We start from the raw sequence: 23,098 nt of genomic DNA, 5'->3' as shown, positions 1-23,098 counted from the left end.
GAACGCTTTCATATTCCTTTCGATCCGGATAGGGGATACCGCGGTACTGCCCTGCGCTATACCTCATTCGCTCGTCCCCACATGCGTGCCTTTCATGCCTCCTGGATTTGCTTCTTTACTTCCTTTTTTGTCCAGTTTAGTCCGGCCCCGCTGCTTCCGGAAATCCAGCGCTCGTTGTCACTCTCGCGTTCGGACGTGTGGTGGACGAACGCGTGCATGATGATGGGAGGAATCCCCATGCGCTTTTTGTTGGGACCCTTGTGCGACCAGTATGGAGCCCGGACCGTCATGGTTACGACTGTGGCACTCGTAGCCCTGCCGTCGGCGCTTACCGGAGTCGTGGCCGTCAACTTGACCTCCCTGACGTTGATACGGACCGTCCTTGGGGCCATGGACTCTTTCGTGCCTGGCCAGTACTGGATCACTTGTCAGTTTGTCCGGGAAGTTGGAGGCACCGCCATGGCACTAGCCGGAGGTCTGGGTGCGACCGGTGCCGGCGTGACGCAACTCGTCACGGGCAGTCTAGTGTTTCCGGCACTACGGGTCTGGTTCGACGGTGATTCCGACCTAGCTTGGCGCTGGTCATTGGTTATCCCGGCCATACTCGCTTTGTTCGTTGCCGCTTTCTTTTACGAATACTCTGACGATTGCCCGTTGGGAAATTTTACCGAGGTCAAACAGGCTGGCCTCATGATGGAACGATCCGCGGTGGATTCATTTCGCGCCGGGGTGTACAATCTGAATTCCTGGATTCTGTTCGTTCAATACGCGGGATCTTGCGGGGTAGATTTTACCATGTGTAACGGGACCGCCTTGTACTTTCACTACCGGTTCAAACAATCAATTGCCGCATCCGGAGCTATCGCGTTTTTGTACGGTCTTTCGGCGATTTTTGCTAGGGGTGCCGGTGGTTGGCTGAGCGACGCGGCGTTCAACCGTTTCTCGTTACGCGGACGACTCTGGGCGCAATGGATTTGTATGGTCACTCAGGGCATCTTAAACGTTTGGTTTGCCAGGACCGACAGGCTCGGCTCGTCGTTGACCATCATGGTGCTATTTTCGATTCTGATCCAAATGTCCATGGGCACTTGCTATTCCATTGTTCCCTACGTGGACGGTCCCAATACTGGGTCGGTAGCTGGAATTGTGGGGGCGGGCGGCAACGTCGGAGGCGCCATTTTTGCCGTAATTTTCATGCACGCGGACTACCACGGCACCGCCATGGAACTCATGGGCTGGCTAACCTGCGTCACGGCCTGTTTTTCACCATTTCTGGCTGTCCGGGGCTACCGCGGTATCTTGTTTGGGACCGAGGATAGTCCCGAATCGGATCGTCACAAGCAACATTCGCCGCTGCTTGTGCCAGGCAAGTTTGCGCATTCGCCACATTTGGTTTCCTTAGCTCGGCGGCAATATCAACGCCAATCGCTACAGCAACGATAATTTTCAACGCATTCATAATCCGACATTTACTGTAACTATCAATGGATTGTCCACTACTTTTTCCCCATACCTCCACCTCTACAAAGCTACGTCTATCAAGAGCCTTTGTAACGCATTTCTTGGCTTTCTTTTTCCGGCGGCCAATGGGTAATTTGAGAAAAAACAGTCTTGGATGACACATCTGTGCCACGAAGTAGAACCTCGGCATCTTTGGTGAGATCGTAAAAGACTATAGGTCGGTCCGGGTCACTCCAATCCATAAGATCTTCGTCAATTCCTTGAAAATTGCAAGCCAGCAAGGGATACGAAAAAAGGTTGCTTACGACCTGTGGGACGTAGGCCGAAATAGACGGGACATCGCTAAAATTGATAGTCTGGTCATCGCCGCAAGGCTTATAAGTCCCCCGGAACATTTTCATAATACTGCTGAACCAACCATGGATGAACTTGAGTAGAACAAGAGCAGCGACGGCGACGACAGTCCAACCATAGACAGCCGTCAAAGTCTCTTGATCGCTGGTCATCCACTCCTCTCCGCTGCGTTGAAACTTTGGTATAAAGGGAAACGCTTGTTCCTCGGCCTCGTAGCGAAAAAAGTCTTGTACACAGAAAAAGAAGGAAGTATCCGCATCCTCCACTAAAGATAGCTGGAAAGTGGGTTCCTTTTCATCATTTTTGGCGAACCCTGTTATGTTCCAAACACCAACAAATGACGTGTTTACCGGTAATTCGGTGGAGCAAACATTGTCGAATGGGAAGGCTGACCAGTAATAGGACGATACGAGCGCCATTGCTACGATAGACAATGAAAAAAAGTAGCGTCTGCTGAAAGATGAAATTTTTCCTCCAAGCTGAGGAGCACGCTTCCATGTTCGCATAAGACTGAACCGATCAGTGAAGTAGTTGATAAGAAGAGCGAAGGAGCACAAGAAAAAGGCTCCAGGGAAAATGGCACAATACCACAGTGCCAAGAATAAAACCTTGGTCATATTTGTGTATCTGTAGGCAAAAATCAAGGGGAAATTTAGTCGAGATGAAAAGTATAGATAAACGACCAGAAAACAAGCATTCTTACCTTTCAGCAAGCTCAACCTGCTGTCCCTGCATACAAAGATTCATAGCATCTTGTGTCTTTGCCCGCGGCGCTAAAAAGTGGCGTTGAAAATGTCCAACAGGATCCAGCAACTGAATTGCATTTGTTGTAACAATCTCGGCGAAGAACAGAGCATAAATCTGATTCACCAAGCCACCGTCTGTCAAGGTTGACGTGAAGGGAGTGATGATTGTAATCACGACCGCCGTGTTCACCCACCGAAAGACCGCAATTTTAAAGTAAAGTGACCTCTGCTTTCCACCTTCCGACGAATGAGCCTCCATGCCAGTCAGCAGTTTGGCAAAAAGAGGAAAGATGCTATTGAAAATGGCAATCGCAAACGCCGAAAACGTTATGCTCTGCTCGTTGACAAGAAAAATGACGAAGGCAATTAGAATGATGGCTGTCAAGGTACAAAGAGTGGTAAGGCATTGCTGCTTGAGTCGATCTTTGAACTTTTCGTTCAAGTCTTGCCAGCGAACAGTGTTGGGTTCATCCGGCTCGTGTACCGACAAGACGAGCTCACTGCGAAACAAATGTTTGGGGTCAGCGATGGCGCTCTGTCGATTGCGCTGAACGTCCCAGCTACCAACCGACAAGGCACTTAGCACGCGGCGCTGATCAGCTTCGGTTTCGAAGGTCACGAATACATTTGTGGCTGGATAGTCTTGTTGCGCCAGTCCTTGGACTTTGGCTGTCAGGACGACCGTGCGGCTGAACAGTTCCGGAATGCCTGGAATAATCATTGATTTCCAACGACCCCACACGCTACGTTCCCGTTCCTGCTTGGCAGCGATACCAGCCAAAGTGAGCGTATCCAGCGAAGTGCCCGGCTCAACCATCATCTCAATTTCTCGCAGTTTTTCGCGGCGCTCCACCAACGATCGGACTAACAAGTCATTGTCCACGGCCACCGTCAGTGCTGTCACCTTGGCACCATCGAAGCAATCGTGGAAGAAAATTCGCCATTCGTCGGGATCGGTCGCGTCACCCGGTGGATTTCCGATCACAATCGAATAATCTTGTGCCGTTTGTTCGTCTTCATCAAAGGCAACCTCCATGCGTTTCAGATAGCGATTCAAAAACACTGTGCCCAACATGATAAGCATCAGGGACGCGTAATTGGTAAAGCCTTGCTCTATTGTGGCACCCTCGCAGGTGTTCCGCAACACAAAGGTCACGTTGAGACCAGCATCGTTGGTTCCGTAAGCGAATCGAGTAGCTTCAAAATCACCTGACGTGCAATTTGGACACGGCACCCACCGCGTATCGGTACAAATCGCGGACCCCTGCAGCAGCGGAATCACGCCGTCTTGGCCGCTGCTATAGGATTCGGAAGAAAAGTAAATTAAGTTGGGTATATTGAGCAAACCAGCACAGAAGGTCAGTACAGTGATTGCCCTGAGCGTCGAAAAATAGAGACCAAAGCCAAGACCCCAGTCACCAAGCTGTTTGTGCGGTGTGCAGATGGGTCCATATAGTTTAGTTGGCAAATATTTTTCGCCTGGCTCCGCCCGTTGAAGTTGTTTGTCGGCTTTTTGGAATTTCCGAACGATGCGATGCAGAATGTTTTTTCGGCGCTGGTCCAGTTTGGCTTCCACCACATAGCGAGGCATGGCAACATGCTCAAAATCTGCCAGAAAGACAAAAATTGCAAGGTGTGAGTAGCCATATGTCAAGGTGTCTCGGGCATTGTCATTGGATGACCGAAAGGTGTACCATACGTACAAGCCCAGGCTTTTCCCAGACTCGGGTTTTCTCTACGGCTGTGGGTAAAGGGATAGGCCTCAATGTTGGGCCCCCCAACGGGCAGCACCGGCATCGAATGTTGCGAATCGATCCTTGTGGAGGCTTCCGGTGTTTCTATCTCATTGGGGGCGAACTCTGGTTCCTCCTTCGCACGCGGGTTGTACCAGGACTTGTGAGACAAGGCCAGAGCGATTCGACGGGAAAATGTCATCTCCGAGCGTTCGTCCCGTAAAAAGTCCTTGGCGACACGCATGCGTGCTGTGGACACGCTTTCTCCCTTGTTGTTATCCTCACCAAGGGAACGGGCACTCCGCGACTTGCCGATTTCCTGTTCCAACGTGACTACCAAGTTGGACGGACTCTCGGCAACTTCGTCACCATCAGTCTCATCTTCTAGAATGGGTGCTTCGCCTTCCAAGATGCGCTTGGCTTGTCCCAAGACGGATCCAATACTGGACGTGACCCGATCGGAAAACGAAACAACGGTGCTAGCATCATCCGCAGTCAAGTTAGAAACGTGACTGACGGCATCCGCATCCACCGAAGCGTGCTTAGCCGTGTTGTTCCTGAAATGCGTCTTATTTACGGCAGCTTCAGCTGCGGATACTGTGTGGGAAGGAGCGTCTTTGGTCATCGCGCATGTGCGTTGCTTTGGCAATTGGCCTCGGAAAGTGAATCTGCAATGGCGAACAATGCTCGCGCTTATTCCGTTTTCCCGACAGAGCACGCAAGCAAGTCCCACACCAAGAGCTACAGAGTGTCAATGAAAGTTAGTTGGAACAACGAATCATCCACACCAGCAAACAAAAAGGATGACCGGAAACGGTGATCCAATGCCAACGTGACGCAAGGATTCTTCTTGTCCGCAGATGTTGACCATACGGTAGATACGTACTATAAATGAGATATGAATACCACAGGTGATCGATTCCTTCAGGGGAGGCAGAATACAACCCCTGGAATTCTCACGTGTTATGGGGGGCAAAATCTGCAGCCCCGGCCTTCCATCAATTGTGCAATTATGAACGATCGCGTGCCGCATTAGATTTATTGTTACATTATATCAACAGTGAAGATGCGTTGTGTTCTCGAATCTCGGTGACAGTGATGCGCCCGCAAAACGGGACTCACTCATTCACGATATGAACGTAGGAAGCGCGGCCAGCGGAAGATAACCTGTTGACCGTGAAATGGATACAAATAAAGATGTGTTGGGCCTTTTCGAAACAAAAACCGCCAGATACCATAGTACCGCCGATGATTGGTATATCCTAGCGTTTATCCGAATATGCCTTGATAAAAGGTCATAATGACCGAATATCCCATAATAAACTGGCCTAATTGTCTACATCCAACTGAGCAACAATTGCCTGCGAGGTCATTGCTGATCGTACAATGCCCTTGATTATACGCGAGCGTAAACGGTTTTTGATTGATATTCTTTCGTTCCTAGTACAGGGTCGACTGGGATGGATACTTTCACTCCGCCACAAAGTGGAGCCAGCGATTGAGACAATCCGAACGAAGGTGACTGCTGTTTAATCGCGTACTGTGGATATCAAGCTATTCCCACGTAAGCAGACATCCCAGGCTTGACAAATTTGCAGGAAAAGCTCGCCATCGACAAACTCTCGCGTCCTCCTCGGCGATCAAAAAGACTCCGGAGCTGCTACGTCGAGCACACCATCGGTTACTTGCTCCGTACACATATCCTTTTTCCGTCCAATATCAACGATCGTGCAACAACAAATATCCCTCTTCTTGTTTTGTTCCCGAGCAATTGCGCTCCTCACATCTCGCATTTTAAGCCATTGTACATCATGACGGCAGCTACCGGCTCTATTTCGAGTACTAACAGCGTCCATACACTACAACTGGGGGACCAAATCACATCGGAGTCCAACTCTTCGTCCTCATCGTCGCAAACCAACAAGGACATGGACGAAGATACAGATCACTCGCTGCGGCAAGATTACTTGAGCGCCACGCTCTTACAAGGCCACCCACACGCAGCTCACAAAAATCACCTCCAACACAGCGCTGCTGCTCACAATAGCAATCCCGCTGCTCTCTTCAATGCGAGCAGCACATCCTCCTCGTCCTCCAGCGTCGGCAGTGGAGCGGGTCCGAACGGCATAACCAGTCACAACAGCGCCTATAGTGTCGAAAGCAACAGCCCCACCGCACATATGATGAGACACACAACGTCGGCAGTCACAAATCTGCAAATCCATTCCCAAGACGAACAGGAAAAGGCCAGTTGGGATAAGCTAGATAGCATTCACAGCAAAACTTCGACGGTTGCAACGCACACCACCATGCAACACGGTGACCACAGCTTGGACGAAATGTTGAACGATTCATCCAGCAGTTTTGCGTCCTTTGGTGGCGATGAGTCACTCCATGAAGATTCTAGTTTGAGCATGTCCTACTCCCAGGATTTCTTGTCCGAAGAAAGGGCCCACTTCAAACAGTCTGTGCTTGAAGACGACCTTCCGTCCTCGAAGCGGTCGTTGCTTGATTCTGTCTCTTCTTTCAAGGGGACATCCCTATCTATTGTTGAAGAAACAACAAAAAGTACTGCTACAGGCAGAATGAAGGGCGCCTTGGAGAATAAGAAGCTGACGGCATTGTAAAAAGGGTCTTGGCTGGAGATGTGCGTACTTGCTTGCAACACGGAGAACCAGCGCTCTTGAATAAGGAGGCGGAAGACAATGTTCGTGCTGGTTTTATCTTGTTCTAAAGGCAATCCCGAAATTTCGATCTGCAACACAAACTTTCAGATAATGTCTCAAAGACAACTCTTAGTATTATAGCAATCACAAAACCGTTCCACGAGGCTCAAGATTTTTTGCTTTTTGTTTTTGTATTTTGAATTGATTCTTTGACCTTTCTATTGGCAATGACAAGATCTTCGTACCATCCCAAGCGTTTGGATAGGCTAGCAATTGAGTCGTCGCAATCGCCTTGATGAAACACATCCCGATCCTTACTGCTCAAATCAAATGAGCCGACCAATTCTCTGTTGAAGAGTATTCGCTTACAGCTCTTTTCCACCATGTCTGGGATCATACTAACAGGTGCCACTTGCAGGCTAGTTCCCAGGATCAATACGCAGTCAGCGCGCTCCAGGTCTTGCTCTAAGAGCGAATGAAATCGAGGGGGTAATCCTTCGCCGAAAAAGACAATGTCTGGCTTGACGAAGCCTTTTTTGCAATGGGAGCATTTCGGTGCCTTGCCTTCAAATACAATCGTTTCCTTGACAATTTCACCGTCCGCAGCCTTGCCACACCGGACGCAGCTAGCGGTGCGAAAATGACCGTGGCATTCTACCAGTTTGTCAGGGTGCAAGTTCGCTAAGAACTCGAGCCCGTCGATGTTTTGAGAATAATTACGCAACAGCAATCCTTTGTTCGCAAGCAAAGTCAGGAAGGAATGCGTTAATGTCGGAAGGTGTGAAATTCCCGGCCAGATTTCCTTGGCCAGGGAAACAAAGGGTTGTGGATTCCTTCGGTAAAAATTCAAATCGAAGACTGCTTCGGGATAAGGCAAGTTGTACTTCTGCAAATTATCATAGAGACCGGTACCTGGAGTCCGAAAGTCTGGAATGCCGGCCGCCACGCTAACACCTGCACCTGAGAGTACAAGAATGTTGTCAATTTTTCCACTTTCAATCCAGGAAGCAATTCGGTGGATGGTCTCCGGAACATCATGCTCTTTGTACACGTAAGATACTCCTTTTTCTTGTACGTGTACCTGCTTCAACGCATCGGCAAGCTCATCAACGTCCTCATCGACTGTGCTGCTAGTTCCCTCCAGAGCTGTATTCAGTTGGTTTTTTCCAGCAGACCCTGCAGCGACAGTCGTTCGTCCCCCGGTACTGCTTTCACTAGACATAACTGTGGACGAAACAGGTGAATGCTTCAACGACTTACCAACTGGTAGATGTTTCGTCGATGGCAAAATACTTTGGAACAACAGTGGGGTAAAGTGCGTCCAAACGCTCAAATGGTGGCGGGAAATTGGCAGGTGGACAACCGTAGCTTTATGTTTAACAGAAGCACACGGTGTCGTGCCCAAGACTTGTCGTCGAGCGGCTGATGCGAGAATTTTGACAAAGAAATAGGCAAAAAGAACACTCGTTGCTTTCTGGATTGGTGGAGTTACGTATCTCGTTATTATAGGAGGCTGCCAATAGAGAGAAAAGCAAAAAGTACGCTCTTGGCAATGTACAATTTTTTTGCCGCTACGGAGCCCAGAGATCTGTAGAAATCCCAAAATGAGACGGCGCATGCCGACGAGTCACAAAATTAACTGTAAATAGGTATCTGTAAAACCGAACGGACGACAAACGGATCAACTACGTAAGAGTCGTTGTTGGTTGTGAGGGTTTTTCCAGCCAATTACAGGACTTGCCGATGCGAAGAGATGATAACTTTTCCATTCTGATTTACTCGTATGGAACGACTCATAATGTATTTCGATTTAATCAGTGCAAATTAAGATACACTCGGTATTCAGTTACGTTTTGACTGTGGCAGCTTGATGGGTTTTGATTGCAGTAGCAAACAAATTGAAAATGAGAAAAAGGTGCTGCGACATTTTGCAAGATTCGAATTCCTTCTCCTTCTACAAAGCAATGCGGATCCAGAGCCGCTCGTGGAGGTAGTAGATCAGTAGTTTGGCAAAGAACTCGAAAAAGCCAATTTGTAGTGCCGCTTCGACTTTGCCAGTCACCAACCACGCAATAATAGTAGTCGTAGTAGTTGCCACAATTCTCCAAGTTAGACCTTTGACAATACTTCGCATGTGCGATTCTTCTCGCAATGTAATGTCGGTCTCTAGTGCTGGCTGATCGGTATCAACTTCGTGCTGGGGGTTCAAGGGTTGATGCCAGTGGTTGTCGTTCCGACGACGTGGCGCCGAAGAGCCATCCATTTCATGGGGATCCATTGCTGGAAACTACTCCTTTTTGGAAAGGATTGCGGAACCCTTTGATTAAAAATCTCTGTTTGCCAGGCGCAGCACTTTGGGTTTAACATTGTTTTGAGTTCGACTCTGAGAACGAGTTAGTGTGCGAAGACCAAAATAAGTAAAACTGTAAAACGCTTGTCTCGTCTTGGGTTTCGAGCTGGCATTGGCGTCAATCGAGAGACATGTCATGGCGACACAACCCAGTTACAAATTCTATCTGGATCGGAGTAAGGTGACTGTGATGCCGATGATCAAGAGTCATTCCTTTTTAAACTATGTTGGTGTATACACTTCATCTCCCAGGGCGATTGCGGAAAGCTTTTTTTCCATATCTCTCGGATTTCATAGCGAAAGCCAACCCCTTGTTACCGTTATGTTGTCAATAGGAAATGATATTCACTGTCAACAATGTTATTCAATTGGCATCCATAATAGACTCCATAGATCTTCTCGGGATTCTTAAATTAGACTGAATTTGAATATCATTAAGCTATTAAATTTTTTTGACTAGAGATATGAGCACAGAAACACTTCTACGTATGAAGCTATACAATAACGACCTATTGAAACGAAATCGCAGCTTCGGATTCCGTAGTGCAATCACGGCAGCAGATAATTCGAGGCATGCCAGACATTTTGGTGACCGACATCGCAAAGACACGCCCCGCCCCCTGTTAGCTTTGAGTTTGGTATTCACACCGTTGCTAGTTCTTGTTTATGTTGTTGTAGCTACTCTGTAAGCGAAAACTCTGCATTCAGCGGTTTTATCTCGGCGCTACTGTGATAGAAAGAATTGCGCGCTCGTGAGTACATTCCCATCGTTGCGTTTTTCGTCGTTTCGCAGAAATCGATGATGGCTGCCTCGACGGCATCCCAACAAATTAAATTCGAAAGCAGTGCCGCCAGAGATGCCTTTTGCTGTTCTCGGAATGCTGCTATTTCTCAGAGAACTCAGCCTCTCGGCTGCTACGCACAAATGGATCGAATACAGCTTACCGCACCTTCTACAGACTTGTTGAGCGACGACGACGAAGAAACCCTTAAAATTTGGATATGGAAGCATCACGGCGAAAAAATACGCAAAGCCTTAAAAGTTGGATACGGAGGGCACGAAGACCTAGCTGGTTCCTGTTGTCACCTTGTTCACGAAGAATCTCCGCATTCTACACCCATACAACTAACTGAAGAAAAATCGGATGAAAGTATATATTCTTCACGGAGATTGAAGCTCCTCGATCGCACAGCCAAGGTACAACGACTATACTTACAGAAAGAACCCCCTGGAGTTGTCTTTGGAAGTTTGCTCGAAGGTCTTTTGGAACTCACCGAAAGCGCTTATGGATTTATTGGCGAGGTCAAGCATGATGCCCAGAAGGGTGTTTATCTGGAAACCCACGCCGTTCTAGAAAATTCGCTCGGCTCGCACAATTCTGCTTTCGAAGCGAACCAAGAGGGTATGCAGGTTTTTAATATGGAAACCCTGCTGGAAAAAGTCGTAACATCCCAGCAACAGCTTATATCCAATAATTATCAGGAGCAAGGGCGCAACGACCCAACGGGTCCCCCACCCATCGAAACATTTTTGGGTATTCCATTTTTTGAAAACAATGGAAAGCTGATCGGTCTCGTGGGAATCGCCAACAAACCGAATGGATACGTACAGGAAGATGCTGATTTTCTAGAGCCCTTCATGGTGACCTGCAGCAATCTGTTACAAGCCTTTCAACAGGTACAGGAAAACGAGTCACTCATCAATACCCTGGAACAAAAGGTCCGGGACCGCACCCGGGAATTGCAAGTCTCTAATGAACGTTTGAAACAGGCCAATCGGCAAGTGATGCAAACTTCGGCACAGCAGCTTCAACATTTTGCCTGTATGAGTCATGAAATTCGCACTCCGCTTAATTGTATTGTCGGTCTTTCCAGCTTGTTGCAAGAATCCAAATTGAGTCCGATGCAGGAAGACTCCATGCGTATGATTGTCATGAGTGGTGATTTACTCTTAACAGTGGTCAATGATGTATTGGATTATTCCAGATTGGAATCGGGCAATGTTGATATCGAAATCCAGCGGAGCAGTCTGCAAGAAACATTGATCTCTATGGTGCATTCAATCGAGATGAAGGCTCAATCCAAACGTATTTTGGTTAAAACATACTACGATCCCGCTGTTCCAGAATACGTTCACACAGATAGTCGACGATTGCAACAGATTCTTTACAATTTGCTGGGCAACGCCATTAAATTTAGTCGAGATGACAGTATCGTGGAACTCCGCGTGTCGCTTGCTGAGAAAGCAGCAACGAACTCTCTATTTGAGGGCATCGACATTCAAAGAGAATGCACGGACAGATCATGGTCGCCGCTAGTTTTTCCAGAAGGAAATTCGTCTGATACTGTGGAACCTCCAAATTGCGTGTTACGATTTATCATCAAAGATTATGGTCAAGGGATCCGACATACCGATTTTTCACGGATCTTTCAACCGTTTCTGCAAGCCAGTTCCGAAACAGAACGCGTTTATGGGGGCACTGGTCTCGGGCTCGCCATTACGGCCAAACTTGTGGCAGGTCTAGGCGGGCATGTCTTTGTTGACAGCGAAGTGGGGCGTTGGTCTACGTTTACTGTCGATCTTCCCTTCCATCAAGAGCCGGCCCCGATTGCTTCTATTACTTCTCACTTACAGAACGCCACGATCTTGTTTGTGTGTAACGACGCTGGGACTCTTGCTCAGATTTCGCCAATTTTTCAGCGTTACAGTGTGACTTTCCATCAATTCGACGATATGGAAGAGATGGATGGTAGTATTACGACCCAGGGTTTTTTAAAACGAGGCCGTCACTACTTTTGTTTGGTACATGAAGATTTGTACGATTCAGAGGCTTTCGATTTACTGTCCAATTTGGCTACTTCTGTACTATTGACGTTCGGTCCCAAATTTTGCATTCCAGAAACACAGGACCATTACCGTTCCTTGGTCCAAATCTTACCTTCGGTCTTGATGGAATCCATTGCCGCATTTGTTCACCGTACACGTAATCGTCCGGAAGGTCCAGTGAAGACTGCATCCTTCAGACGAGCTAATCGCATACCATACGCGGCGTTTCGGGTACTCGTTGCCGAAGACAATATAATCAATCAAAAGGTTTTGCTCCGCATCCTGGATCGACTCGGTATGAAAGACGTGGTGATGGTGGACAACGGAAAGAAGGCCGTCGATCGTGAAGCCGAGGAGCCTTTTGATGTCGTACTCATGGATATGCAAATGCCAGTTATGAACGGTGTGGAGGCCTGTAAACGCATTGTGGGTCGGCATGCTACCAGGCATCCCCAAGCATTGGTTATCTTTGTGACGGCAAACGTGTCTCATGAGTTTGAGGCAGAATGCCAAAAGGCGGGAGCTGTTGGGTTTATGCCGAAACCTTTCAATATTGGGGAGATTGAAAAGACCTTCCAAAAGGTCCACGCTATCATTGGAGCGCGAGAAAGCTTGGCATTGTGAATGGATGCGACTTTCAGTGTAAATTAGCACAATTTTTGTTCATTGACCTTTCCCTATCGAAAAGACGACTGATTGTTACTGTTTCAAATGACAGCTGCAGTACTTTGTGGAATACCTCTTGTGAAAATGTTAGAATTGTGTGTGTAGCACACGAGACACTTCGGCATGTCACCAGATGACGCAGACGGTGCGTGTGTCATCCGTCGCTACTTTCCTTTGTCTGTGCAACTATGGAAGCCATTCGTTGGTTCTAGTAACATGTAAAGGATAGCTCCTCCAAGAAATACTGCGGGAGCTCTTTTCCCACTTCTGGTTGGTAATCACCGATTGGAAAAGAGCATCTCGTAGGGCACTAACAGGCCAACGATTGTTCTAGGCATAGCATACTTTTATTAAAAAGAAACTGGGGGAAGTAGCGTCAGGTGGCAGTTTTCGGCAGGGCAATGTTCAGACATGCTCTCTAGCTGTCCATGATAGGTATTTTTTCCGTCTATATACATAAACTGCATTCCTACGTCCACGGCATCCGGGACAGTTCGGTCAAGCTTGGCTTGTCAAACAAAATCTATTGAGGGCCACAACTCCCTCCACAAGGAAATATTCTGGAATTGATATTCCTTTTGGCTTCTGGAACAAAATTCAGCCCACTTCATCTTCTCGACCAAAAGAATGGCTTCACTGGCTGTTGTCGAGCACAGAAATCAGGATGCGACAGTTTACGTTGGGAACCTTGACCAAGCTTGTTCGGAGGAGCTCCTAACGGAACTCTTTAGTCAAGTCGGACGAGTGGCCTCAGTTTACATGCCCAAGGATAAGCTTTCGGGGCAACACAATGGCTATGGTTTTGTGGAATATCTCGACGCCGTTGATGCCGATTACGCCATGACTATTTTGCACATGATGAAGCTATTCGGAAGGCCTGTTCGAGTGAGTAAATCGTCACTGAATGATGAAGAGGGCCGTCACAGTCGCGATATCGGTGCAAACTTATTCATCGGAAACGTGGATCCAATTGATGTGAACGAGCAGCTACTGTATGAAACGTTCACTGCATTTGGAACTTTGGTTCGAACGCCTAACATCGCCCGAGACGAAGCCACTCAGCAATCAAAAGGTTTTGCGTTTTTGTCGTACGATTCGTTCCAAGCCGCCGACATGGCAATCGAGTTAATGAACGGACAGTATCTTGGAAATCGACAGATTCAAGTAAACTATGCGTGGAAAAAAGACGCCAACGGAAATATTACCAACGAGCGGCACGGGAGTCGAGCAGAGCGCATGTTGGCGGAAGCGAAACGGGCAAATCAGCAGCTGGGGCCGTCAGGACCGACATTATTTCGACCGAACTCCACCTTTGCGTCTACTGGTCAGCAATCAACCGGATCCTTTCTACCACCGCCTCCGCCACCTCCGTTATCAAGTATGCCTCCGCCCCCGCCCCCTCTCCCTCCTTTGGCAGGATCTGCAATTCCTCCACCACCACCGCCTCCTCCTCCACTTCCGCAAACTGCTGCCGGTGTTCCACCGCCACCTCCGCCACCCATTGTTAAAACTCTCCCACCACCGCCACCACCACCCCCCATCACGGAAACGCTCCCACCGCCGTCACACGGGGCGTTCCTGCCACCTCCTCCTCCTCCGCCACCAAGCTTTTAGAAGGGTTTGGTGCTGTGGGTTGTGACTGTATGACTCAGCGATCTGAATAATCGACGGGAGTGAGAGTGCTATATATATCTCGAAAACGGTATGAACACAGTCAATGGCATTTCTCTAATACAATACGCGCTCGAACGTGATACCTTATCAACTACATATTACATTTTTTAATCATTCGGGGTTGAGGCCCCGTGTTTGCTCCAGCCGGAATTTATTTTTTGTTTTTTTGTTTCAGAGATAGCGAGGCACAGTTCAATCCTCTGTAGGCTGAACTTTCAAATGCAAGCACCTTAATGCCACATACAATCAAGCAAATCGTGTCATCTCGGCAGCTGCAGCTCACACCAAGATATACTGCAGTTGTGTGATCTTAGTTGCGGCCGAATGGTTGGCGTCCTCTCTGGCTCCAGTGGGTAGCCACGGCTGGCCCAGCGACAAGGCCAGTGGCTCGTCTCCAATACTTCAACGGTATACACATCCCGGAGCCACCGAAGAGCAGATGAGCCAAATAGCTTCCGACAGTACATGTGAGCTGTCGGTATGACAACGTGCCAAGGTTTCTGCTTGTTTACGTTTTCAATGGTATGCTTGCCAGATCGATTTCTTCTGTAGAGGGAAGCTTTGGTTACTTTGTAATCATGTATCAACATCATCGGCGTCTGATCCAGGTTTCAATCCAAAAATGGCCTCTGGATGCTTGAAAAGGCAAAACCCCATAGCTTCAGCGAATGTGCCTTTTTGTAAGTGGAACTGAATTTCGACTAACGTTAGACCCTCCCGATACGATGAGACATACTGATGTATGTGATACTTGTTCAAGTCTGAAGCCATCGACAGGAGACAAAGGCGGAAATTTTGAAATCCTTTGCAAGGGGTTAGGCTCTTTATACCTTTTGTAATAAGCGAAAGGTTCCAAATCATGAGGACCGCTCCTGGCAAAACGGCCAACTCTTGCGGTTCGAAAAAAGATCATTGGCTGGGACTATTCCTGTTGTCCGGAGACTCCTCAATTTCATCATTATTTCTTTCGGTTGGCATGCGGCTCAAAACTTTGTATTGCATCTCCAAAAGTCTAAGGGCTGTCTCTCGGCCTTCCAAGGAAGTGTCATTGGGATTGAGAATGTCTTTACACCAAACGAAAACAATTTAAAATTTGGTCATCAACTACCTAGCCCCTTGGCTACTTGCTCTTGTGACTTTGGAGAAACAAAACAAGGGAATGTGAAGATCGCTGTTTTGAAACGCGGGTACGACTTTTTCCATGCTATTCAAAAAGTGTGAGTGCACGGAAGCCTCGCCGCCGTGTCCCGGTAACGAGATCGACGTATATGTCGTTGACTGTGAGTCTGGTAAAAAGGAGCCAGATCCAAAAGAGGCAGGCCGGAAAATTCTTTTCATCGTTGTGGCGAGGCAAAAGGCGGAGGTTATGAACAGCCTTGATGCCAGACTTGAAGTATTTGAATGTATGTGAAAAAGAATGGCATCATCCAGTGTGAATCTTCGAAGAACAGTCGACAAAAAGTAGAGATTGAAGCGAGGAAGCTTGAGAATAAGATGAAATTCAATTTTCTTTCTATTCTGTCGGAAGTATGACCAGATTGACGGAGGACATCTCACGAAGAACTTTGCTGACGACGATCCTGATGCGGTACAACAGGTAAGGTGAGATGAGGGGGAATCGTTTTGACTGTCAAACCGTGATTTTGCTGACAGTTGACACAAAGTATGTTTGTACCGTCTTTTGGTCGCACTGTGATAAATTGAAGATCCCTAATCCTGATTTCTACTTCCGTTGTATAGCAAAGAATTTGTACAGCTACGGTATGGTATCTCTGCCGAAACACTATGCCGAAAATGAGTATTTTCTCCTTTGATAATTGACACTAGCTAGGACATACATTTTACTTGAATTTCTGCATTTATGTTACTTCCTCACGAAAAGTCGGAAGCCGGCCAAGCGAGACGACTGCTCCAAATACCGTATAATTTCACAGTCAAACACTTCTTCTCATTTTTCTGTTGTCCAAGGTTTGAAAGAACAATTAATTACTGTAAAATGTTTGCCTCTGTCTTGTTCTTTTTCGCTGGTCTGATCCAGTCGACGAGAGCGGCTGACTGCGTACTGGTCACACCAGATTCTCCCATGGAGGTATCCATGTCCGACTTCGACGCGGTCTTTTTCTCGGGCGTGCGTCCCATTGTCTCCCGCATTGCGTCGGAGACGTCCATGATCAAGGTCACGCGATACAGTACAGAACCGATGATGAAAGTCATGGAAGCAGAACGTGCCTTGATGGTGATGTCTCAGATCTGCAACGTGAATGGTGGTGGCGTCAGCGGCTCACCTGCGGGAGCTTCGACCGTGTCGAGTGCTGCGACTGCTTCTACGGTTGTGTCGTCTGCACTTTTGTACCTCGGCGGCGCTTCGTACGGTATGTCGCTTGGCATTGGCTTACTTACGTCTCTATTCCCCTCAGTTGAAGCCCAACTCGATTGCGAAGAAGTTATTGAGATCGAAATTCACGGACCGGACGCCGCCGATGGTAGTGGCACCAGTGAGGAAGAACTTCGAGCGACTATAGCTGCCTTGCAAGCTGAAGTTGCCAGTCTCAATTCTCAGCTAAATGGAACTCTAACCGCCGAAGAAGCTGACGCCAGCGTTTACGATGCGCTCGTTTCGCAAATCGCTTTTGGTGATTTCGCGTCACTCACGCCCCTCGTCGACCAGACGATCGCCCGTGTCAGCAACGATGGACAAGCTGAACGATTCGACGTTGCCGGTTTTCCTATCTTTTACGATTACAACCCCGAGGCTCAGTTTTATTTGGCAAACGCTGGTGACGATTCGCTGGTTCGGGATATGCAGGGCGATGTCTTTCAATTTCCGACAGAATCCAACGAAGCCGACGAAGTGAATTTTACCCTCCCTGATCCGCCGACGTACTCACAACCTTCCGATCTCTACTACATGCCAATTCTCGAAATTTCTAGTTTGATCCAGGGGGGCGCTGTCTCGTGTGTCGAGGTTGTGCAAGCCTTCGTCGATCGCTTGTCCGAGTTTGATCCCTATCTTGGTATCGTCGCAACACCGCTTTACGATCGTGCATTAGAGACCGCGGCTTTGCATGATACTTTGCTTGCTGAAGGCACCAATCTTGGCCCGCTCATGTGCATTCCATTCGGTGTCAAAGATCATCACCAAATCTATGACGACGAACCTACCATGTATGGATCCTTGCTGCATGCCACGAATGTGCAATCTGTCAAGTCCACTCTGATGCAAAAACTTTTGGACGGTGGTGCTATTCCCATCGCTAAGATGATGCTTGGAACATTTGCATGGTCGTCCGCCAACGGCTGGGGTGAGTGCATGAGTCCATATTTGAACGGTCCCGGCTGTGGGTCGTCGTGTGGATCAGCTAGTGGTGCAGCCTTTGGAGCCTTGCCGTTTGCTATTTCGGAAGAAACGTCGGGGTCCATCGCGTGTCCGTCGGCAGCCAATTTGATCTCTGGACATATTGGCTCGTACGGTACCTTGTCTCGGGCCGGAGCCGGATTGTTGTGCTCCGAAACTGACCACCTCGGCTTTCATTCTCGGTACCTTTCGGATTTCGGCGTAATCTTTAACTACGCTCGTACTGGTGATGATCCCTTGGACGGTGACAGTGTTGCGATTCCTTACGTTAATCCTGCCGACGTCAACTTGACCGAGTTGCGTGTCATGATCATCGAAGGCAACGGAGAATGGGTATTTGACAACGAAACTGCAACTTATTCATGGAACGAAGCTGTGCGCCAATCCTATGGGAAGACTGCCTGGCATTGGCCGGAACGGGTCGCCAGTATCAAGAGCAAGTTAGATGCCGCCGGTGTCATGTATGATTCCTTTTCGTTGGATGAGGCGAATCAGCTGTGGTCGTTCAATTCGTCAACGCCGTACTTCGACTGCGCTTCCCCTGAAATTGACGTTATGATGGCGGCGGGTCCATGGGCGCAACTCCAAGAGTGTGAAGCCTGCTTTCAAAACTCCAAGTGGAAAACATATTACCCTAAAAATATTCCCAAAAAGTCGTATCGGTATTTGCAATTTTGCATGAAGGAAATGGGGAAACTTCTCTTGAATGACAATGTTTGGGCGACCTATGACGTTATCATTGAGACGCATTCGTCCACAGGCGGCGGCTACGATATTCCCGGAGGATCCTTTGAACAATGGGTCCGTACCGCCAAGACGTTTGTTATGGACTACTATGAGGCCTTGCCTTGTGCTCATACGCAGGGTGACACTGTGGAAGGGACTTACACAGTGCTCACAGCCAAACCGTTTGAAGACCACAAGAATTTTGCGATTGGAACGCTCATTCAGGATCCAGCCTCAATGATTTTCCCCAACGACACATCCATCAAAACGGCTTTTACGGATCGTACGCGTTGTCCATTTGCATTCTACGAAGGCTATAACAATATGAGTCTAACTTGCCCGCCGCTGAACAGTGATGGTGCTCCTCCTGGTCCTACACTGCGAGAAATCGACGGTGCCTGTGTGCCAGGAGACGATTTGCAGCATCTTCCAGAGGACTGGGCCAACGAGCCCTACATGGCTCCGTACGATATGGAGGAAAAGGTGCCGGACCGTGCGATTTGGCGTTGGGACGAGTACGGTCCGGTTGCTTGTACGGCGGTGTGTCCGTTTGTGCCAGCCTTTTGTGAACTCAAGGGGATTGTGTGTGACGCGCGTCGGCTGGAGCAAGAACGTCATAACGAACAGAAACAAAGCATTGGCAATCGTCAACTTTCAGCAGACGATATTCGTCGGCTCCGTCGAGACTTTCAGGCACAGATCAAAGATGGAGGAGAGCTCTAGCACATTCTTTCATCATTTCTGTTCGATTGGACCACTGTGACGATATGTTGAAGCATGGCAAAGTGCTGGTGGCTGTCTGTACTCTTCCAAAAGCGTCTCTTCCGAATGTGTGCGTAGGGAAATACCTGTAAAGACAGTAGGGTGTATGTTTGTGGATCCATTTTCTATGCTTGGATAGGCTCGAACCTTACTGTTCGACAACATCATTGGGACATCCCGGTCCAGTATGCCTGTCGTCTTCCGTCTCTTGATTTTCAATGTCGTCCAAAATGACTTGCAAGGTATCTCCTTCTAGTTTTCCCACGAGTGGGTACTTGTCGTGCAAATGAAAGAAGGAGAGCCACCTTTGACTTTCCAAGCGCTCCCGGTCGGAAAGATCGTTCGAGTCCAAGGTGCCGTCGACGCAGGAAAGGTCCCGAAAACAACCAGCCCCTAGAGCGTAGGTGACGTCGCGTCCGGCAAAGACGTGGTACGGGCCAGTTTCGCCGTAAAAGCGTTCCCCAGCCGAAACGTCGTACACCCGTCCCAGAACAGCAATCAGAATGGGATTGTCGTCTATTCCGTTGCCGAATTCCCACAATTCCCCTAGCGTATAGGTGGTACTGATTTCGTGATCGTGATCGTTGGCGAGGGCCAAATCCGCTTCCGGGTCGTCGCCCCGCTTCCAGAGTACGGTTTCCATCAGCGAATTGTCGTTGGCGTGTCTGCGCTTCCGTGCCTTGTAGCGACCCAAATCACGAAAGACTCCCATGAGGTAGCGATCCAATCTGCTGCGCGACGCTTGCCAGAGATTTGGAGAACGGTGGGATGATCGGAACGGCAATGCTGCGGCCAGTGCCACTACGGCAGCCGTCAGCGGCTTCCACCAGCGCACCCATAGTGGCATGATTCGGCACGAAAAGAGCTTTTTTGACTGGCGTGTGGTGCGTTCCTGCAAATTGTTTCTGTTCGCTCAAGTCAGTGCGCACTCGGCAGTTTCTGGTAGTCCGGTACTGGTGCTGGTGCTTCACAGTCAAGCGTCGTTGGGGGGCTTCCGGTGTTGTGATTTGTGCAAAGGAACGTACAGTTTTCGCTCGTACTCGAGACTGCATGGCATTTTGAATGGAAAGGGGGGGGGGAGGGGGAATCTGTCGCTTTGCCGACTTTACGGGAGATGGCATTCCACTTCACAGGAAAAACACATGTCATATCGTGACGTTGATTTCGATTTCTACTTATTTCATAAATGTCGCTGTGGTATCGTAGTGGACAAAACAGATTTCACACTTTCCGAATGCATCTATGCATCGCGGTTACTGACAGTGAAAGCAGTGCAATATTCGTCTCGTGTAGTTGTAGATACTGTTATCTAACGGTAAGACAGACTCCTTCCCGAACAACGACATCCAAGCAAAATCGAAAACATCGAAACGCCGAAACACGCAACCATGGTGATGGATTTGACACGAGTCTGAGTGTACAGTTGAGATTTGAGACTCGCCAGCGTTCGCGGGTACGCGAAAACATTGCTTTTCCTTGCTTTGCAGAAAATCGAGTGGAAATGAGACGTTCCAGAATACTAGCAACGATAGTACTGTCGTGTGTAACGTCTCGTCATGTTTTGACAGTGAACGCCTGGACGTTCCTCGCTCCGCCCGTTTCCTTGCGTCCGAGTGTGGGACACCAGTCCGGCACCTCCGCCGGAGTACTGCTCCGTATGAGCAGCACTTCTAATACCGCAACGACTACCGTCGCCTTGCCTCCCGCTCTGTCCTTGGAAAGCTTGTCTTGCTCGCACAATGGCGGAGAAACCTGGCAGCTCCGGGACGTTTCGTACGTACTTCCCCGGGGTGCCAAGGTGGCACTCGTCGGACGCAACGGGACGGGCAAGTCCACCTTGCTCCGCATCTTAGCTTCCCGGGCGTGTGCGGACGCTGCTGACGAAGCACAGAATATCAAATATACCGGACAAGTCGTGACGCCACGGGACGTCAAGGTTGCCTACGTCGAACAGGAGCCGCACCTGTCCATGGACTTGAACGTCGCCGACGCCCTCTTGGGGTTCCGTGGCGACGGCACCGTCGAGACCAGTAGTGCCAAAAATAAATACGCAGCCGTCCGGAAATACCGTCTAGCCGTCCAGGAAGCCGAAGTTAAGCCGGAAGCCTTTGCCCAGGCCTGCGCCGCCATGGATGCCTTGGAAGGATGGAACGTCTGGACAAAAGCCGAAGAAGTCGCCACTAAGCTCCGCGTACGGCACCTACAAGATCAGCCACTGGCCAAATTATCCGGCGGGGAACGGAAGCGGGTCGCATTGGCCGCTGCGTTGGTCCAAGAACCCGACGTACTTTTGTTGGATGAACCGACAAATTTCTTGTCCCTCGCGGGGGTTCAGTGGCTGAGTGATTTGCTGCTCGGTGACAAGAAGCTTACCATTCTCATGGTGACGCACGACCGAGCCTTTCTGGACGAAGTGTGCGATCGAATACTGGAACTGGATCAAGGATCCGTTTACGAATACGTCGGATCGTACGCCGACTACTTGGAAGGAAAACAGGAACGGCTCGCCGTGGAAGACGCCGCCTACCAGTCCGCCAAGGCCAAGTACGCGGTCGAGCTCGATTGGATGCGCCGACAACCACAGGCCCGTCAAACCAAGGCGAAAGCTCGCATCGACGCATTTTACAAGCTGGAGCAAGCGACCAAACCGAGACCCCGCGATCCCACTCTCAATCTAGCCAGCGAATCCCGACGTATCGGTGGCAAAATTATTTCCATGAGAAACGTTTCGCTGAAATTCGGAGACCGGACCATGCTGAAAGATTTTTCCTACGATTTTTGCAAAGGCGACCGGATTTGTCTGAGCGGCGGCAACGGCATTGGAAAAACCACATTTTTACGCGTGTTGACAGGCGAGCAACCGGCCGACGCTGGCGATATTGACATTGGCGACACGATCGTGCTCGGCGTATACGAACAAAACGGCATCGAAATCGAGGACCCCGAGCAGACCGTGCTCGAATTTGCCGTCGAGCAGGCCCGAGCCCGGGACGGAGCCAGCGCCGACGAAGGTCCGGACGACGCCCGAAGGTTGTTACGGCAATTTGAATTCCCTCAAGCCCGTTGGGCCGAACGCATTTCGGTCCTCTCTGGTGGAGAAAAGCGACGGCTACAAATGCTTTCAGTCTTTAGCCAACGGCCAAATGTGCTGATTATGGACGAACCGTCGGTAGATTGTGACTTGGATACGTTGACGGCTCTCGAAAAGTATTTGCAAGAGTTTGATGGGGTGCTGCTGATCGTCAGTCACGACCGCGCATTCGCCGACAAGGTCACGGATCACTTGTTTGTCTTTGAAGGACACGGGGAAATTAAGGATTTTCAAGGAAGTCTTTCTGAATACGCGACCACCTTGATTGAATTAGAGAACGACCGTATTGCGGAAGGGTCCCGCGGACAGGCTGATACGGAAGAGAAAAAGGGAGCCTACAAAGAAGACAAGGCCAAACGGAACGAGCAACGCAATCAAGTGCGCCGGGCAAAAAAGGATATGGTCAATGTCGAAAAGGCGATTGAAAAACTAAAAGAAACCGCAGCCTCGTACGAGAAAGAAATCGACGTTTGTAGCGGCGAAGGCTGGACCATTCTGGCCGATTTGACTGACAAATTGAACAAGGTGAACGAGGAAATCGACGAGAAAGAAATGCGGTGGATGGAATTGGGAGAGCTAGTGGAAGAGAGTGAGGTCGAAGCGTAACACATTTTTTATACTTCGATGTAATTGACTATCATATTTGAATTAGAATACACGTCTATTGCTTCGATACCAGGATGGCCT

General features: G+C 49.0%; 10 protein-coding genes across 10 annotated transcripts; 6 read left to right on the top strand and 4 right to left on the bottom strand.

Moving 5' to 3' along the window:
- Positions 1-1,317, top strand: PHATRDRAFT_2171 (predicted protein; the record flags this gene model as incomplete). Its single annotated transcript, XM_002185316.1, has 1 exon — positions 1-1,317. A coding segment is annotated over one exon (1,317 nt), but the record flags the coding sequence as incomplete, so codon positions are not given.
- Positions 1,318-1,672: 355 nt separating this feature from the next.
- PHATRDRAFT_41359 (predicted protein) lies at positions 1,673-4,919 on the bottom strand (the record flags this gene model as incomplete). Its single annotated transcript, XM_002185264.1, has 4 exons — positions 1,673-1,720; positions 1,767-2,442; positions 2,519-4,169; positions 4,265-4,919. 4 exons carry the CDS (start codon positions 4,917-4,919, stop codon positions 1,673-1,675), a joined length of 3,030 nt encoding a protein of 1,009 aa, XP_002185300.1.
- A 1,186-nt stretch (positions 4,920-6,105) lies between these two features.
- Positions 6,106-6,921, top strand: PHATRDRAFT_41358 (predicted protein; the record flags this gene model as incomplete). Its single annotated transcript, XM_002185315.1, has 1 exon — positions 6,106-6,921. One exon carries the CDS (start codon positions 6,106-6,108, stop codon positions 6,919-6,921), a length of 816 nt encoding a protein of 271 aa, XP_002185351.1.
- A 271-nt stretch (positions 6,922-7,192) lies between these two features.
- PHATRDRAFT_16859 (predicted protein) lies at positions 7,193-7,984 on the bottom strand (the record flags this gene model as incomplete). The annotated part of the gene is made up of 1 exon (XM_002185263.1): positions 7,193-7,984. A coding segment is annotated over one exon (792 nt), but the record flags the coding sequence as incomplete, so codon positions are not given.
- Positions 7,985-8,914: 930 nt separating this feature from the next.
- PHATRDRAFT_41356 (predicted protein) lies at positions 8,915-9,238 on the bottom strand (the record flags this gene model as incomplete). The annotated part of the gene is made up of 1 exon (XM_002185262.1): positions 8,915-9,238. One exon carries the CDS (start codon positions 9,236-9,238, stop codon positions 8,915-8,917), a length of 324 nt encoding a protein of 107 aa, XP_002185298.1.
- Positions 9,239-10,027: 789 nt separating this feature from the next.
- On the top strand, positions 10,028-12,786 carry DHK1 (diatom histidine kinase 1). Its single transcript, XM_002185314.1, has one exon. It carries the CDS (start codon positions 10,110-10,112, stop codon positions 12,759-12,761), a length of 2,652 nt encoding a protein of 883 aa, XP_002185350.1. The 5' UTR covers positions 10,028-10,109; the 3' UTR covers positions 12,762-12,786.
- Positions 12,787-13,355: 569 nt separating this feature from the next.
- PHATRDRAFT_51283 (predicted protein) lies at positions 13,356-14,417 on the top strand (the record flags this gene model as incomplete). The annotated part of the gene is made up of 1 exon (XM_002185313.1): positions 13,356-14,417. Exon 1 carries the CDS (start codon positions 13,431-13,433, stop codon positions 14,415-14,417), a length of 987 nt encoding a protein of 328 aa, XP_002185349.1. The 5' UTR covers positions 13,356-13,430.
- A 2,056-nt stretch (positions 14,418-16,473) lies between these two features.
- Positions 16,474-19,281, top strand: PHATRDRAFT_50401 (predicted protein; the record flags this gene model as incomplete). The annotated part of the gene is made up of 1 exon (XM_002185312.1): positions 16,474-19,281. The coding sequence occupies one exon, from the start codon at positions 16,474-16,476 to the stop codon at positions 19,279-19,281; it is 2,808 nt and encodes a 935-aa protein (XP_002185348.1).
- Positions 19,282-19,711: 430 nt separating this feature from the next.
- On the bottom strand, positions 19,712-19,900 carry PHATRDRAFT_8141 (predicted protein; the record flags this gene model as incomplete). The annotated part of the gene is made up of 1 exon (XM_002185261.1): positions 19,712-19,900. A coding segment is annotated over one exon (189 nt), but the record flags the coding sequence as incomplete, so codon positions are not given.
- A 1,077-nt stretch (positions 19,901-20,977) lies between these two features.
- On the top strand, positions 20,978-23,017 carry PHATRDRAFT_41351 (predicted protein; the record flags this gene model as incomplete). The annotated part of the gene is made up of 1 exon (XM_002185311.1): positions 20,978-23,017. The coding sequence occupies one exon, from the start codon at positions 20,978-20,980 to the stop codon at positions 23,015-23,017; it is 2,040 nt and encodes a 679-aa protein (XP_002185347.1).
- Positions 23,018-23,098: the final 81 nt, after the last annotated feature.

This window comes from Phaeodactylum tricornutum, chromosome 29 (genome assembly GCF_000150955.2).
Source record: "Phaeodactylum tricornutum CCAP 1055/1 chromosome 29, whole genome shotgun sequence".
Taxonomy (NCBI): domain Eukaryota; phylum Bacillariophyta; class Bacillariophyceae; order Surirellales; family Neidiaceae; genus Phaeodactylum; species Phaeodactylum tricornutum.
This window is presented reverse-complemented; position numbering and strand designations above follow the sequence as displayed.